The 18918-nt window shown below is 45.1% G+C and overlaps 2 protein-coding genes across 9 annotated transcripts in view; one reads left to right on the forward strand and one right to left on the reverse strand.

Moving 5' to 3' along the window:
• D2HGDH (D-2-hydroxyglutarate dehydrogenase) overlaps positions 1-18918 on the reverse strand; it is a 1118641-nt gene that overhangs the window by 749604 nt on the left and 350119 nt on the right. Inside the window, exon 1 of one of the 8 annotated variants that reach the window (XM_078665669.1) lies at positions 11271-11401. The exons of the other annotated variants lie outside the window; for them this stretch is intronic. The gene's annotated coding sequence lies outside the window, so the exon portion shown is untranslated. Of the gene's footprint in view, positions 1-11270; positions 11402-18918 lie in introns of those variants that run through there. 8 annotated transcript variants of the gene reach the window in all.
• DTYMK (deoxythymidylate kinase) overlaps positions 11503-18918 on the forward strand; it is a 106178-nt gene continuing 98762 nt past the window's right edge. Inside the window, exon 1 of the mRNA XM_078665676.1 lies at positions 11503-11638. Within this exon, the coding sequence (XP_078521802.1) occupies positions 11503-11638 (136 nt within the window). The remainder of the gene's footprint in view (positions 11639-18918) is intronic.

Consider the following 18918-nt stretch of genomic DNA (forward strand, 5'->3'; position numbering starts at 1 on the left):
CTGCCTATAGAAATAAGTTGATTATGAAACATAGCGTGTCAACTCTGTCTGGCAGGTTCTTGAGCCACAAGGTGAACCCAGTTCTGGAAAATTATTGGGACGCTATAACAATGAGTAGCGACAGAAAACTTTTTCATCAATTTAGAATAGGAACGCTACCACTGAGATCGTTCACACATAAATGGAAGGGTGGGTCTGGGAACTTGTGTCCATGGTGTAAAGATCAGGAGGAATCTGTGGGACACTTCTTTTTTGTTTGTCCTGCATATGCCGCCCCACGGAAAAAATGGCTGAAACTAATTTGTAGAAAGCTAAACACTAGAGGGGGCAATGAGGCCTTATGGTTGTTAGGGACGGTAACATCACTCCCAGTGGCCATAGCAGTAGCTACATTTTTAGGCTGGTCTTGGGTCATTAGAGCTAGGTATCCACAGCGCTAGTAATTGAATATCCTATGAGTGAGGTTTCTCCCTCATTTTTACATATATATATATTTTTTTTTATCCTAGGGTTATTATACGTACGTCTTTTTGATAAAATCTAATTAGAGCTTTTAAATAAATCCTTTGGTGAAATACAATCAAACAGTTTCCATCCAAAACATGGTTTATGATGTGATCTCGTATTATGTAATTTATGTATTGTGTTTTCTTTTCTTTTTTTTTTCTTTTTCTTTTTAATGTTTTAACTGTATTTTTGTGATGTCTTTTATGGTGCATTTTACCGAAATAAAGACGTATGAAACTGAAACTGATTACCAATGCATGTCCCTCATGCCAGACTGCACTGAACCAATAGGGAGGATCAGAACGAAAGTGAAAGTTTGGCAGTCGGTTTCTGTTCGTGCGACGAATGGCCAACCCTCTCATTAAATCATTAAAGGAGTAGAGACTGATGACTGCAGCACCACAGGAAATCCTACAGAATGCAATAGGTATCTAGAAAAGGAGCGAAGGAAAGTGACCTGGGGAAAGGTAAAGTGGGACAGGGCAGTAAAGTGTCCCTTTTAAAAAGCGAAGCCTGGCATAGTTTTGGGGAGACATTGCAAGCTAAAGTAAAGCTGCGACAGCAGCTGTCAGGAGGAGGAGCGACAGCTAGTGTTATGGCCAAAAAACAAATGTTAAACAAAAAGACACGTGCACAGGAACTGAAAACACAAGCCAAAAACACATGTTAAAAAAAATGACAATACCTTTTATTTTTGTTATCGTTTTTTTTTAACAATTCTTTTTATTAAAGAAGCATCAGTAAAAACACATTTCAGAGGGTCTGTCATATCCCCCGAGCATGCATCAGGGGTCACAGGATTAACAAAGCTTACGACTTCAAAGGAACTTCACGGGGAGGGGGGATCATCAATAACAGCATTTGGGGGTAGTGTACAAATATCACCTCTGTAACTGTTCCAAAGCCCCCATACCAGTGACCATTTACGGGGACGTCCCCTCGCAAGGTATGTAGTCTTTTCCCTAAACATACACCAATCTAAATTATTTTCCCACACTTCCAGAGTGGGAGTTTGTGCAGCTCCCCACATGTGGGCTATATTTCGTCAGGCAATCATAAAATCAAGGGTAGCCCATTGTGTTTGTGAGGTGTTTAGGTCAGTGGGTTCCCATATGTCAAGTAAGCACCTCCTCGCCTCTGGCAGTAGGGAGATCCCTAGTACTCTGTGCATTATGTCATGTATGTTGCGCCAATATGTGGTGATGTGCTCACACTCCCAGATAATATGAATAAAAGTCGAAACGAGACCACACTGTTGTTTGCACAATCCTGTGTCTAAGAGTCCCATATGTACTAGTCGGTGTCCTGTGAGATAGATTCTGTGTAGAATTTTAAGTTGGACTAATCTCAATCGCACTGGAATTGCATCTTCTTTTGGGGAGGACCTTGCTACTGCCAATCCTCTTCATCTAGCTCAATCCCATCCTGCCTCCATTTGTCCCTTAATGCCTCAAGGGGGTCAGAACTGTGGTTAACCAGTTTTTTGTATATCAGGGAGATCGTTGTCAGGAAGGTGTCCGTCTAATATCCTATCTTCAAGCGGTGAGGCCTCTAGGGGCTCGGTTCCCTCGGGTAGCGTTGAGAGAAGGGAGCGACTAACCTGCCCATAACGAAAGTATTCGGAATCTACTAGCTTATACTCCACTTGCATTTCCTGAAATGATTTAATTTTCCCCTTTCCCCATATATCTTTAACCGTAGAAATCCCTATTAAGTCCCACTTATTGAAACCTTTTGTCTTCCAGAGCTTGCCAAGTTTTTCGGATTCCCACAGAGGGGTGGCCATGGTCATTTTGTTTTTCCAGCCCAATGAACTTGTGGCATCATGCGGAATCTGAACCGAATGCTTAGTTGGCCCAGTTAATGCCAATTTATTAGGCCGAGAGTACAAGGCTCTGCTATAGTTACCCCCGGGAAGAAGCCATTTATCCATAGCATATCCAGGGTCATCAATCTGGCCATTTGTGCCGTGGTTAATAGTCGCTAGTTGGGAGGCCCAGTAGTATCTTTTGATATCTGGGAGAGCGATACCGTCGTCATACCATGAAAATGTTAATTTGTGTAAAGCAATTCGGGGGCCTGCCCTCCCACAATAGGCTCCGCTGCTTGCTTTCGATCTCACGGAAGTATCCCGGTGGCACCACATCCAAGGTATTCTGCAGAGCATAAAGAAACCGAGGAAGAGCCATCATTTTAAAAAGGGCTACTCTACTCTACCCAACAATGAAAGGGGAAGCTTCCTCCAGTTGGAAATATCACTCTTGAGCCTCTGCAAGGGATGGGAGGGGATTTCGGGAATACCTAACCGAGGGATCCAAGGAGACAAAAATTCCCAGGTATTTGAACCCTTCTGTGTTGAACTGTATAGGACAGTGCCGCGGAGGGACTGGAGGGTCTCCCTTCAATACAAACAATAAGGATTTCTCCCAATTAATCGAAAGTCCTGAATTTTTCCCGAAGGAGGCCAGTACATCGAAGATAACAATAAGGGATTTACGGGGAGAAGTCAAATAGAGTAGGATGTCATCTGCATTGCATATAAGGATATACGGTCCTCCCATTCAGGGGACCACTGTAGACCTTTAATCGAGGGTTCCCAGCGTATCCATGCAGCAAGAGGTTCCAGAGCCAATGCAAAAAGAAGGGGGGACAGTGGGCAAACTTGACGGGTGCCTCGCCCCAACAAAAAGGGAGCCGAAGCTCTGTTGTTTACAACTATCTGAGCGAGCGGTTCTGAGTACAGCAGGCGTATCCATCCAATGAATTCGGGGCTAAACCCAAACTTGGCCAGAAATGCCCATAAATAAGACCATTCGATCATGTCAAAGGCCATTGTTGCGTCAAGGGACGCAATTATGGCTGGTTCCCGCAAAGTATTAGCTCTGGCCAATACCACATGCAGTCTACGCAGGTTTAAGGCCGTATTCCTATGGGGCATAAAGCCCGATTGGTCGGGGTGGATTAAGTCACTAATGACTTTTACCAGTCTATTTGCCAAAAACTTGGCCAGAATCTTAGGTTCGGCGTTTAAAAGAGAGATAGGCCTGTATGAAGAACAGCTTGTTTTGATCTTGCCCTCCTTATGAATCACCACTATCGTAGCGACCCTCTGATCTCTGGGGAGAACACCACTGTCTCTGGATTCCACAAACATGTCCCTCAGATAGGGCGCTAGTTTGTCTGGTTTGAGTTTGTAGAGTTCAATAGGGAGCCCATTGGGACCCAGCGCCTTTCCAGAGTTTAGGGAACGGATAGCCTGGGCAATTTAATCAGTTGTTAGTGCACTATCTATGAACTTTCGATCTTCAAGAGAAAGACACGGGAGCTGTATGTCCCGGAGTAGCTGATGGGAGTCAGCATCCAAGCAAGATGAGACCGATGCATAAACTGCCCGGAAGTGGTCAGCGAATGTATCCACTATATCTTGTGGGTCGGTAAGTTGCATACCTTCCTCCGTTAGAAGCTCTGGGACCAGACGCGAGGCCCAGTCTTTCTTATCAAGCCAAGCGATAAGCTTTCCTGTCTTGTACCCCAAAGCGTAAAGCCTGCCCTGCTGCTCCCTACCAAGAGCCTTAGCCCTCTCAGTGACCAATGCTTTGTAGTCGTGTTGTTTCAGGCTCAGATGATGGAGTTTGGTTTGAGTTACCACCAGTTCCAATTCACCTTCTAATCTACAAATTTCAGTCTCCAACTCCACCACCTCTTTCTGTCTCTATTTTTTCGAGCCAGCTATCAGGGACAGAGCTTGACCCCTGATTACAGTTTTAAAGGCCTCCCATAAGGACCCGGAATAGGACACAAATCCCACATTGTTAGCGAAGTAGTCCTCTAACGTTATGATGAGATCTTTGTGAACTTTGGGATTGCGCAAATACCACGGATTTATCGGGGCCACTCTACCCGCTGAACCACGAGTTACAACTATGTGGATCCACAGTGGAGAGTGGTCTGAAATGCCTCTAGCTAAGTGTGAAGCCGATGTGATGTAGGATGCTTGTGCAGGAGGGACCAGGCAATAGGCCATTGTGTCCATAAAGTCTGGTAGCCATCGCATTGCCCGCCCCGTCTCCCGCGGGGGATACCTGTCCGGCATACCCGAGGCGACTGCATTAAAGTCGCCCCCCAAGAGTAAAAGCCCATCAGGGAGAGAGAGCAAAAGTGTCCCCAAATCTGCCAGCGTTGTGCCCTGCATCCCTGGGGGAACAAAGACGGACAAAAAGGTTATGCACTGACCCTCCCACGTGCCTGTGACGCCGATATATCTGCCACTCCCATCTTCCCATGTGCTAGGGATTGCCAATGGGAATGTCTTACGAATCAGAATGCCTACACCTCTGGAGCCCGACGTGAACCCTGAGTGTGCAACCAAGTTGTATCCCATTCTGTGTAGTGCTTTGCATGAATTTCCCACAAGATGCGTCTCCTGAAGCAGGATCCCGTCTGGCGCCTGTCTTTTGAGAAATTGAAGTACCACACTTCGTTTAATTTTGTCCCCCAGCCCGTTAACGTTCCAACTCAGCACCTTTACTTCTCTACCCCCCATCGTCTACCCGGTACAGTCGGCAAACCCCTGCATTTCGTCTATTGAACCAATCCACTCAAATAATAATTCAAACATTCCCCCCCAACATCCCCCCACCCCGCTGCCCTGCCCACTGGGCTCCAAACTGCCCACTAAAAAATGCAGCGTGCCTGTCGTACCAAAAAATTCAAGAAAGAAAAATGGAGAAGGTTCGGCCTCACCTACCCGCCCCCCGACCCCTATCAAAAACAACTAGATCCCCTCCGATCCCCCCAACCCGCCACCCAGACAATATCACTGAGAGTCATGTAGCAGCCCGGAGGTCTTACAGTCACTGACATATAGCAAATACCGGTCAAACCAGGAGGCAAAAAACCGTCCTATTATTGTTCCGCCGTCGCCTGCTCCTCCAATCTGTCAGGAGTGCCTGGGCCATCTCGAGGAAGAGGGTCCATCCAATCGGCTACTGTGTCTGGGGTGTCAAAAAACCAGGCTCGCCCGTTGGCTTCCACCCGCAAACGTGCTGGGAACATCATGGCATATTTCAGCCCCCTGTCTCTCAGTTTCTTCTTGACAGCCAAACAATTGCGACGTTGCTTCTGGACGGCCTGTGTAAAATCCGGGAAAAAGGAGAGGGCAGGGTTCTCATACTGGATGGGGCCCCCGGTCCTCGCCACCTGCAGGATTGTGTCTCTGTCCCTGAAATTCAGGACTCTGGCGTTCCGGGGCCCCAGGCCTCGGTCTCCCCCCCGGGACCCTGTGGGCCCGCTCAATAGGGAAAAAGTTACTCAGGCTTTTAGGTTGGAGATACTTGAGGACGAGATTTTCAACAAATAAGTCCGGAGCGGGCCCCTCTGACCTCTCAGGAACCCCCAAGATACGGAAGTTATTTTTCCGGGCCCTTCCTTCATATTCGTCCAGCTTGCGCTCCGCCAGTTCGTGTGAGGATTTAAGAGCACGCATGTCTTGTTGCAGCTGAGATACGTCGTCTACTAAGCTGGCCGTCTTGATGTCAAGTGACTTGACCTTCTCGTTAACCCTGGTAAGATCCGCTCTTATTAGATTTACTTCAATAGACACTGTGTCCAGTTTGGAGTTCAAAGACACCATTTGTTGCCCCAGGGAGGACTTAGTGCTGCCTATGGCTGCCATAACATCATGTAGCGTGATTGCTGCCTCATGATCCGGGGGGCCCCCGGCGGAGTCAGCAGAGGACCCTGAGCGGAACGTGAGCCCCTCGGTTAAGTGTAACAGTCCAATTTATTGGATGTACGTTGTTACAACGCATGCTTTTACCACGCATGCTTTTACATCGCAGGTTTTTCAACGCAAGTCGTTACAACAACTTGCGTTGGGGGGTGCTGGATAGTGAATAGTTTAATTTACTATTCCAACTCCAGTCCCCGTGGATAGTAGGGAAGGTGTTGGATAGTAAATTAAACTATTACCTATCCTAGAGATCCCCCAGGGCAATTTGTTGTAATGACTTGCAATGAAAAACCTGCGTTGTAAAGGCACTGCGTGGTAAAAGTTGCGTCGTAAAGGATGTTTCCCAATTTATTAGATTGAATTGTCTTCGGGCCCTCGGACCCCTGGAAGAATGTCTCTTTCCATCTGGTTTGGACGCCATCCTCCGTAGCGCTCACTACACCGTCCGGCTACCAGCCCGACCACTCAATGCCAGAGACTCCAATACTACAAGCGCTCCGTCACAGCCTTTCACCATCAGGGACTCGAAGCAAGCCTTTCATCAGTAGGGGACCACAGCGTCAATCACTGTTTAGTTCAGTTGGCAGTCACTGGCTCCGAGACACCCCCCCAGCCATCACTCCCCTCTAGGGCCACTGCAACCTTCAACTCCGGATGTAACATAAATCCTTTTGCCACTCCCCATGGGGGGTAGTAGCTTCTCCTGAGTTACTTTGCCGCAATCAACCCTGTCTCCACTGTTGGACACGGAAGCAAGTGTCCCAAACCTCACCGGGGCAGACTCACAGTTTCGCCGGGTCTCATTATAAAATTGGCCGATGAACGCTCACAGGGGGAGAGTCCAGGAGGGGGGGGCCAAAGCGTGACCCCTATGCACCCCTACCCCCACCAATGCCAGGACGCTCCCTACCAGGCTTCGCCAATGTCCGGAGTTTCTCCGATATTCAGGGCACCACAATTTGCTGTCTGGAGGGGGGGGGGGGGGTGGGGGGGGGCAGGGGTCCCGCAGCAGCGCTGGCATTATCCGCAAGGGGGGGCCACAGCGTGACCCCAGTCCACACTCACCCCCGTCCAGGTCAAGACGCTCCACAGCCGCCCCCGCCGAAATCCAGAGCCTCAGTGACCTCCGGGCCCCCTCAGAGCCACAATTCACAGTCCGGAGGGGGGGCAGGGGTCCTTCAGCACCGCTGGCGTTATCCGCAAGGGGGGGGCCACAGTGTGGCCCCAGCCCACACTCACCCCCTGTCCAGGTCAAGACGCTCCGCAGCCGCCCCCGCTGAAATCTGGAGCCTCGGTGACCTCCGGGCCCCCTCAGAGGCACAATTCACAGTCCGGAGGGGAGGGAAGGGGTCCCGCAATGCCGCCAATGTAGTCCGCGGCCGCCGCCTCTCACAAGCCCCCACTCGAGGGGACCCCCGACCGGTAACTTCCGGCCTGGGTCCCCGCTGTTGTTCACCTCGGGAGCGGGCAGCCTGTGCACTCGAGCTCCCGGCTCCGGCCCCGATGCAGGCCCAGAATCGGGACGGGTCTATCTCCGGTTCCGGGGCACGTAGAATCCCCGGGGTCGGCTCAAAATGGCCCGCAAGGCTTCCAGTGTCAGTTCCAGGGCCCGGGGGTCAGGATAGGATACAGGATAGTTGGGCCAGCGGGCGGACTCAGCAGAGATGTAATGCGTAGTTCCTCCTCTGTTTTTTCCACTTATAGACATTGTGCAATGTTGGGCTGATTACTTTTCATACATTAATACATTCCCTCCCATTTAGTAGCTGCTAAAATGCAGATCGCTTAGAAATAAATTGAGACAAGCATGCGAAAAGAAAAAGAAAAAAAAGCAAGCACAGTGGAGGGCGAGGGGGCAACGCAGGGGGCAGGATTACAAACGCCACAGGAGAGGGGAGCAATAGGAGAGCGGCGGAAGCAACAGAGGGCAGGGAATGCGTGGGGGGAAGGGGAGCAACACGGTGGGTGGAGGGAAGTGAAGAAAACTAACAATGAGAGAGTAACATGGAGCAAGCTGGCGGCTGCCGCGTGAACGCAAGCGCTAGGATAGCAGAAGCCTGGGGTAGCACTTTTAAAAGCACACTACAAAATGTCTCGCAGAGCAGCGCATGCACTGACTCAGTGAGACCTAAAAACTAGTTCTACTCCTAATCAACACACTCTAAGGGCTCAATCCTGGACCTTGTTATTTCTAAAGCAGGCATGCTTTCTATCGCTACCCCTATTCATGTAGACTGGCCTGACCACCTCCTCATTCCATTCTCTCTTCACCTAGCACACTATAACTCTTGGCCAACCTAAGAGGGCTACCTCCTGGTTCTGTAACACTAAAAATATTGACACTGATTCCCTCTGTGAATCAGCTTTGCTGTCACTTTCAAGGCTAGACCCGAACCTAGATGTTGATGAACTCACCTCCCAATGCCTCACAGTCCTTGCAGTCTAAATCAATAACGTCGCTCCTCTCCAAAGCAAAAAGAAAAGGCCCATTCCCTCAGCACCTTGGTTCAACAAATCCCTCTACGAAGAAAGGATGCACCTAGGACTCCTGGATAAACAATGGAGGCAAGCGCCCTCCTCCTATAATTTGGCTACGCTTCGTTCAGCAAGATCCAAGTACCACAAGCACATCTTCCTTGGGAAAGCGTCGCACTTCAGAACCCTCCTTGACTCAGCCAAAAATAGACCCAAAAAACTATTTGATCTCATCAAGAATACTAACAGCTCTCCCCCACCCTCCGAGTTGGAGGATTCTACAAAGAAAGCAGCGGATTTCGCTGTATTCTTTGACGAAAAAGTGAAATCACTTGTGTATCAGGTCGCTCATCCTACCACTAGCCATTTGGCAGAACTTTGACCCCATCTCTGAAGATGCCCTCCTCAATTGCATCCTCGAAACAAAGCCCTCCAACCATTCTCTTGACCCCATCCCTAGTGCCATTGCCATTGACTTCTATAACCATTCTCTTCCCTATTGGACCACTCTGGTCAACCTCTCCCTCTGTCAAGGCTGCCTTCCTGTCCCCTTCAAAACTGGGCAGGTCACCCCTCTGCTTAAAAAACCCACTGCTGATGCGAATGACCTCAACAACTCCGCCCCATCACTAACCTACCCTTTCTTGCGAAGATCACAGAAAGATGTGTAGCGAAACAACTCTCTAGTCATATCAAGGACAATGATCTTCTTGACAATTTTCAGTCCGGCTTCATCCAAAACTGCAGCACTGAAACAGCCCTGCTGCAAGTGATTGATGACACGCCGCGGATACTCGATTCGGGAGGGTCTTGTCTTCTAATTCTCCTTGACCTTTCTGCAGCCTTTGACACTGTCAATCGCAACACTCTCCTCAACACTCTTCAACAGAGAATGGGCATGGAGGGCACTGTGCTTAAATGGTTTGCTTCCTTCCTGTCTGATAGATCCCAAATGATCAAAATAGCGAAGTCTTTCATCTCCTTTGGCGGTAGGTCAAGATGTTTCTCAAGGCTCTATACTCGCACCCACATTGTTTAATCGCTATTTAGAACCACTGGGAAACCTCCTAAGTAAATACGGGGTCAACTATCATCTCTACGCAGACGACACTAAAATCTACCTCAAGGTTGCCTCCACTCACAATCTCTCGTCCTAAGCTCTACTCTGGACTCCATTCAAAACTGAATGTCAACACATCAACTGATTCTGAATTCCTCCAAAACGGAATTCCTCCTCCTCTCCTTCTCACTTTCTCCTCCCCCGGTTCAATCATGGATGGATCAGATTAATCTACTTAACAATAAACCCATCATTGTCGACAGCGCAAAATCCCTGGGTGTCATACTCGACAAAAAACTCAATCTAATCTCCCACATCAACTCCATTGCAAAGTCTGCTCGATACCAACTGCGCCTTCTTTGGGAAATTCGTCGCTTCTTCCCGGGGCAAGACGCAGGCAGGAATCACAGTCTGTTTGAAGAGCCAGAAATAAATCCTCCTTGAACTTACCTTCTAGTCCTGTTCGTATTTACTACAACCTTAAAACCCTGGTCTAATCGCTGGTCCTCTCCAGACTGGACTACTGCAATTCTCTTCTCACTGGCCTTCCCAAATCCCACCTGTCCCCCCTTAAATCTGTTCTCCATTCAGCAGCTCGCTTCATTTATGGGGCCAAAAGAAGCGACCACATCACACCCATACTATCCACCCTCCGCTGGCTTCCCATCGAGGCAAGATCTATCTACAAGACTGCCTGTATCACCCACAAAGCCTTGCACTCCTCTCCTCGCTACCTGGCGAATAAACTGAAACTCTCTGGAGCCTCTAGACCATCATGTAATGCGGAAAATTTACTGCTTGAACCTCACACTTTCAAGAAGGAAAGATCGATGGCCCAATCGTTTTCAGGCAACGCGGTGAGAATCTGGAACTCACTTCCGCCACAACTGCGGACCACCACTTCCTCCCAGGCCTTCAAAACGGACCTCAAAGTTCTCCTCCTTCAAAGACACTTCCAAATTTAACTCACACTCTGAAGGAAGACCTTCCATTATAAAGAATCCTTTTCTCCATGACTTTGGAAGTGCGTTCCCAGTGTGTTCTGCCATGTATTGCAATATTATCCTTCTACCTGTGTATGGTACTCTTTTGTAACATGCACACGTCACTTTTCTCATGTAACACACTGTTTGCTACCTCTTACATTTTGTTTGCTTTAGATACTTGCACAAGTGCCACCATTGCCTACGTAACGTTTGTTCTTGTTTTTAAGTGTCTGCCATATATTGCAGTACTATACCTCTACTTGTACTTTGTACGCTTTTGTAACCTGCACACGTCATTTTTCCTTCTGTAATGCACCGTTTGCTACCTCTTGTATTTTTTTTGCTCACAATTGTCACTTGCTTTTGTAATTTGTTCACTTGTAATGTTCTCCTCGTGTATCAGTTCTGTTCCTATTGTGAAGCGCTCTGACACTTTCGGGTATAGTCCGCGCTATATAAAAACGCATAAAATAAAATAAATAAAATAATGATCTTCAGCCGTTTTGCTTACCTCCTTATGAATGTGATCGTAGGTCCGCCCTAAAGGGAGGGAGTCTAGGAGGTTGAGCGCACGCCCATGGAAAGAGGTGGGGTCTCGGGGAGAAAGGAAGTCGCACAAGTTGGTCGTTTCGTAAAACAGCGACCCCTACCCAGCGTTCTGTGCGTGAACCCTCTTCTGGTACGCTGACGTCGAGGGTTGGCGTCACTGTTTTTATTTCTGTGGCGGGACGCTCAGGGTTCTAATGGCGGGTGTATGCGGCCGAGGTGCACTTATTGTGCTGGAAGGCGTGGACCGTGCTGGCAAGAGCACCCAGTGTCGCCGGTTGGTAGAGGCGCTGGTTTCTGCTGGAGGGAGCGCTGAGTTGGTGCGATTTCCAGGTGAGGAGGAGCCTCCCGCCAATATTGCTGCTCCCCAAATAGACCGAACACTTAATGGGTTAAGGAGTCAAAAGCCAGAATGCGATTTTTTCGGAAATAACGTGAACCAACCAAGTCGAGTTTGATTTTATTTGATTTAGACCTCTTCTGAGGTCGGCAAAAGAATCAAAATACTAATTTGATTTCCTGTATAAAATCAATTACAACGTATGCATAATAAAAAAAATGTAAACAAGTTATGGCAGATGTATTCCTTGGGTGGCGATCTAAATACGTTATTAAACCTTGTGCAGTATCTGAGACAAATAGGTTTTAAATAGTGACGTCTGCCCTCTACCAAGGTTATGTTTGGACAAGCAAACAATACATGAAATATGTTTTGGACACCTCTATTACATAGATCAAATAAACCTGTAGTATTGTTGGAATTGTTCCACTTTTTTCTTATCGCTTTTAGTGGTAAAATCCCTAATTGCATTAGAATGATACAGCGTTGTACCCTGTGTACTAATGTGAATCTTTAGTATCCTTGCTGAGCAGGGGCGCAACTAGGTCTTAACTTCGGGGGTAGCTAACATAGCAAATGAGGGGCGTGGCTAAAGTTAATCAAGGGGGGCGGAGCAAAAATGGCAGACAATCCGGACCAGGTAATGCTCAGGCCAAGCTGAGAAACAGAAGTGGCGATTCTGCATTACAAAACCGCACCTTGGTATTCATCATGCACCGCATGGAGACGCTTTCCACAGAGGCTCAAAGCAAAGACAACACTCTTCCAACCACACATGCATAAGGTGTAACCTGCTACTCGCATGGACAAGTGCTTCAGCATCGCACATAGGGATAGTAAGTGCTCTACAAATACAATACAATACGCCCTGCATTGTGTGTCTCTCTTGGAACACAATGACTATGTGAGGACTGTGCCTGCCCTCTGCATTAACGTATCTCAACTATTGATGAAAAGTGTCAGAATTGGTAGGACTGATCTGCCCCGTCGAAAGGAGAATTCCAAACAGGCTATGGCTGAAGGTTGCACTGGTTGACAGTATAGATTGGGGTCACAAAGATGGAAACACTCATGGCACAGATTTGGTAGAACACTGGTTATGGGAGCACATCCAGGATGGGAGGAACAGAGATAGAATAAGAGCCACAGTCCCCTGAGTATTCTCACCTGCAACAGCAGTTGGTGAGTTATCTTTCACTCAAAGTCAAAAAAAAGTCAAAAATTTTATTTGTGATGGTACTCAACAGAGGACCACAAAAGGAATCTACATTTTACAAAAAAGTGCAACAATATTAATACAGAGATAAAAATTGTTTTAAAAATTTGTACAAATTGTAACAAATGAATTCATTCAAGGGTAAACTACACATATCTAAAAGTTCTCTCCCCTTAATAATTCTACAGGAGCGAAATATAGGATTAAGGTATCTTGTACGAGCTAGAGTTACTTTTTGATTAGGACACACAAGTAATAAATGTTCAATAGTTTGGTCACCCCCTGTGCACAAAGTACATATAGGAGATCCTCCTGGAAGCCATCTGGAGGTAAATGCTAATAGTGGTAAAATACCCAACCGGTACATAGTGATTGCTCTTCTTACGCCATGTGTCAGGGTAAACCCAATGTACGGTCGAGTTTGCTTGAAATCGAGTTTTTCTACGAATGGCTTATAGATAGTTAATTTATTGCAGTGTAAACAGTCCAATTCATAGCTCAACTTAGGGGTAAAAGTTTTTAAGAACAATTTTAAATGTGCCGGAGACCAGGTACTCAACATTTCAATGTTAATGTTTGCCAACCGAAATGCAACAGCCAAGTTTTCCAAAAAGACTTGCTTGTTAGGCACTGCCCCAAAAGACTCTTTTTTCAACACTGACCTTAAAGTATTCTTCTTCGCATGGATCAGGTTGTAGGCCCACCTTATCACATTAGCGATAGCTATAGCATAAGAGCTTACGATTGATAGTTCTAATCTCAATGCCTGTACAGGTACAGCAACTGAAACTTTCATGATCCTTCTTAATATTTTCCCTTCTTTTTGGTCCATGAAAACCCATTGTTTTATGGGGATGTATTCCGTCGCATATGATAATACAGGTGGAATTTTTACTCTGTATGTGCCTAACAGTGCAGAGAAATGTCTATTCCCGGTTGCGCTGTAAAGTTTCAGGAGAGCAGAGACATGTATATCGGCTTTCCTTTGTAGATTTGATACCTGTACTGAGTTTGTTAGATTTTTGGAGAGAATCCTTCCGAGATAAGGATAGTTATCTACCTCTTCTATTTTTTCTTCACCGATCTTCCAGGAGTACTTGGCGCTTTGTTTTCTTCCTGAAAAAGCTATCACTTTAGTTTTCTTTATATTTGGAATTAGATAGTTTTCCTTCGAGTATTGATGCAAAATGTCCAGTGATGCTTGTAGTCCGAAAGGGGTTAGATCTAATAATACAATATCATCAGCGTAGAGTAAGGAGATTATATTTTGCTGAGCGATCTTCGGCGGTAAATTAGAACCAGATTGCAATTGGTGAGGCAGGTCACTTAGATAGAGGGAAAAGAGGAGCGGGGCTAAAAGGCACCCTTGTTTCAGCCCATTCTCTGTTTCGATTCTTTTTGTAAGTCCTTTTTCTCCCCCCATCTGGACTTGGCACCAGGTGTTGGTGTGGAGGCTTATGATTGCTTGCAGCAATTGTTCTTGGATTCCGAGGCTCCTAAGTTTTTTCCATAGGGTAGATCGATCAACCCGATCAAACGCCGTTGAATAATCGATGAATGCGGCATAAACTACCTGGGCTTTTAAAGTAATGTACTTGTCGAAGATAACCTGAATTACTGCTATGTTATCTGTGACCGAGTGCCTAGGCCTAAAGCCTGCTTGACACATAGGAATCAGACCTGACGAAAAGGCCCATTCTTTCAGGCGATCTAATACCTCTGCCGCGAACACTTTGCCTACTGCATCCATGAGTGCGATCTGACGATAATTTCCAGCTTGGGTTTTACTTCCCTTTTTATGGATAGGGATAATTATGCTTCCCTGCCAAGATTTTGGAACATGTCCACTCTCAAAGATGTAATTAAAGAGAGGGCATAATAGCTTGCTCCATTCTTTTGGTGCTACTTTTAATGCCTTAATCGGGATTTCATCTGGTCCAGAGGCACCTGTGGTTCTTGCTTTACGTATAATATGTTCAACCGAAATGGCTGTAGTTTGTATTAAAGAACTCTCATCTTTATCATAATTCATATCTGTACTGCTTACTTTGGTTTTTATTGGATTTACTTTGTAAAGATCTGAGAGGTATATTTTCCAGTCATTCGGGGGAACCGGGATGGTTTGTAGATTTTTCTTTGTGCCAGTTATTTTCGCAATTAGGGACCAATATTTACGTTGATTGCAATTACTTGCAGCAATCTGAATGTCGACCCAGTTTCGATCTTCTATGGCTCTTTTTTCCTTTTGGTTCTCCCGCCTCAGTTGGTTCTTCAATCTGTTTATTTCCTTCTTTACACTTACTGAAAAGTTCATGTATTGAGCACGTAAAAGTTTATTTAATTGTTTCTTAACTTCTGAGTGCTTGTGGGAACATGCATTTTTACCTTCCTTCTTTTTAATATTATTTCTTGCACCCGATGGTATCTTACTTAGGACGAGTTTTTTGAAATCCTTAATTATGAATTCAAAGTTTTCTGTAGGATTTTTGGAGAATCTCTGCTCCAGAAACTTTGAATGATCAATCTTCGTCATGATTTTATCAAGGGTCAAGGAATTCCAGTAGATACGTCTCCGTTCGCTTTCTATTAGAACAGTACTTTCAATGTAAATAATATGTCTAGGTTGGGATGTTTTAGGTATCAAATCTGCTATTAGTTGCATAATCGCATGATCGCTCTCCAGACAAAATTGATTAGTTAATAGCAAAGCAGTATCAAGCAAATCCTTACTACTTATGATATAATCTATAATGGATGGAGACCCATTGCCTCGCCTGGTATACTTTGCTGGAATGTCCCCTTCAACAGCTCCATTCAATGTTAGTCCATTAATGTTTGTTATTGCTGATAATAACAATCCGCCTCTTTTATTGGTTAGAATACCCTCGGGGAATTGTGGAATTATAATTTCCTGACCTTCTTCTGCATATAAATTTGCCCACCTGTTAATTTCAGAATTGGAAATTTTACTATTGAAATCCCCCGCAATTAAGAAAGACGAATGAGTATGGATCTCCGTAATATGCGTAATCTTTTCAATTATGTCCAAAAATGTATTGTCATTTTCTTTCCCAGGGGGAGCATAGACATTGAAAAGTAAGACTGCCTGTGGTGAAGCAGTGCTATATTTTTTTACAAATATTTGGATGCACTGCAAGTTGTTAGATTTTGTGTCTATTATTTCCTGTTCCCATAGGTAGTCTTCCCTTAACAATATGGCTAACCCTCCTTTAGCGTGACCTCGATTGGTGGGTAATGCTAATTTTTCATATATAAAGTACCCTTTAAGAATGAAAGATACGATATCCCATGTTTCTTGTAAAAGCAGTATATCGGGGAGATTTCTCATAACCATGGACAGTTTGTTTTTAGTTCTGCCAGCAATGTTCCAAGATGTAATCCTTAATCCCGTGCTAAACAGAATTTTGTCTGAAGTTATTGATTTTGTTACTGTTCAGAGTCTCAGAGACCCAAGCCCAGGAATCAGTAGTATTGTGCTCTTCAGGTTCCATGTCGACTTTGTACCAAACTGCCCTATGGCCTTTATTCACCAGAATTTTTAGGTTTGTGTTGTCTCGATCTTCAGTGACGCCATTTTTCCACTGATATTTATTGACTTGAGAATTGGTAATTGCCTGTATTTGAGCATTATACCCATTGGGAGTATTATGGTCCTTTGGATCTTCTATTTCCAGTACATCATATCCGTGCTTGTGTAGTGTCTCTTTCTCCTTTAATATTATGCCTGGGAGGACTGTTGACCAAAAGGTTACCACTGTCAATTTATTGTTCTCTTTTTTGGGAAAGGACACAAGATCAATTTCGCTACTAGTCATAGTGTCTAATGGCCTTATATGTCGTAATAAATTTATAATCCTTCCTCTATTGAGTGGTGCTGAATCAATAGGAAAAAGTTCCTCAATTTGAAGAGTTTTGGAAGGAGGCCCTTCCACCTTTTTATAGCAGCTACTGTTTCCTTCTATAAAGATGTTTTTATTTTGATCTAATTGCTTAGGGTATTTGATGGAGATATACTCTTTTGCTGTCGGGTCTAGTTGAGGCACCATATTTTCATAGTTTTTAATGGAAGTGCCTTTTTTAACATTTTGAGACTCTATTTTAATATCACATTGTTTTTCTTCAGAATTATAGGAGATTACAGATTTTTGGAATTTTAGTTTACGATTTTTCCGTTTTTGGATCCTTCTCTCTGGCTTTCTTCTCCTTCCTTTCCCGTTTGCGGTGATCCTTTCCTTGTTCTTATTAGTTAACATGTCTTCCTTTCCTTCGCTCAATGCATTACTGATGTTAATTATTGATTCCTGTATTTCAGGGACGTTAGCATTGGTAGGGTTTTTCTTTCCATGAGTTTTTGAAAACACTGGAAAGTGTTTTACTTTTTGTTGATGTTTTTCTCTAAATAAGCTTTTCAGAGAATATATCACTGAATCATTCAAATTATCAATTTTCTGTTTTTCTTGTATCTGAATGTCTACAGTTTGTGTACCAAAGTCCCGCATTTTTTCCTCCTGATTATTTTTGTGATCTTTTGGTATGCTTTGTTGGTCAAAATTGGTTTTATATAACGTATTGATTTTATCTACTTCATGGGAAGTTTTTTTCTTTTTTTCTTCTACCAAATACTTTAAGATACCTATTTGGACGTCCAATGTCTGATCAGAATTTTCAAGAATATTTTCAAGAAATGAAAGAACAGATTCCAATATCTCTTGTAGAGAGAATAGAGCTTTTGATATTGGAGGAACGTTATCAGCCGTGTTATTGTAATTTTTAAGATTGAAGGGGTCCATTGAGGGATCACACAAAGCGATAGGTGAAGAAGTTTTTAACTGGATACTGTTAGTTGTTCCTAGATCCTTTTGCTCTATCGCAATAATTTGTTTACTATTATTTGTATCATCAAAAAGGGTTACGCTCCCTCTGCTTTTTATAGGTGTTACCGTTTTCAGTTTGATCGTTTCATGATATGACAGCAGAAAGTCTTTTGGGGTACTAGATAATTTGAATGAATTTTAATGCATTTTTTTAATGTTTCATTCTGTATGTACTTTTATGGATTTATTATAATCCGAATAAAGATCATTTCATTCATTCATACTAGATAATTGTTGCTTAGGTCTAATTCCAAACATTCCTCCTTAAGTTGTAAGCTAAGATTCATTGGGGTAGATTTTGATGGAAGATTATTTGTCTCCCCAGCTAAGTCTGTTACATTGAGATTAACATCCTTGCTTAGCGATAGTATATCTTGACTTTGTTTGGGCGAAAATGCGGAAAAATATGCAGTGATGGCTGGAGTATGGGCTAAACGACCTTGTTTAATAGCTTTGTCAGTGGTATTTCGCACTGCATTTTCCGTTCCCATTCTTTTCATATAGACTGTCCGAGATCTCAGTTTCTTAAAACCCATTTATGCTCCAATTATCGTCAGGGATAATGAATCTCTTGTAACGTCACTGATATCTTTGGAGAATTTTGGTGTTTTAGGAAAATCTTATTTAACCCAATTTACTAACAATGGACAGAAGAAAATATTTACCACTGTTTGTAACGTTTCGGTGAAGGCTGTGTAAATAACAAACACCTGAAGTGATGACCGCAAGTGGGGTGGCCCGTCCCGTCCTCGGACGGCCACAGACGGCCCGCCCTTTGCCCGGGCTTCGCCCCGAGCTTTGCCCCGCGCGCGTCCCGCTTGGCGCGTGATTGGGCTTCCTTTTGTGATAATAATATGACACCCTATTGGCTGGAATGGGGGTGTGACTCTGGGAGGGGGCGCGGCTCACGCGGGAAGAGGACCAGCTGAGAGGTGGTGATTGCTGGTCCTCGCAGTCCCGGGGCCGGCGCCTCTCTCTCCACTGCGGTCACCAGGTATTAGAAAATGCTCCCACGACGAGTCAGGTTAGAAATCAGCGCCTCCAATTATCCTCAGGCAGAGCTCTGCAGCACAGTATCAAAACGGCAAACAAGTTCTGAAACACGAGCGGCACCCGCGAAGCGGGGGCCGCGAGGGACTCTGGGAGGGGGCGCGGCTCACGC

Source organism: Lissotriton helveticus, chromosome 11 (genome assembly GCF_964261635.1).
Source record: "Lissotriton helveticus chromosome 11, aLisHel1.1, whole genome shotgun sequence".
NCBI lineage: Eukaryota > Metazoa > Chordata > Amphibia > Caudata > Salamandridae > Lissotriton > Lissotriton helveticus.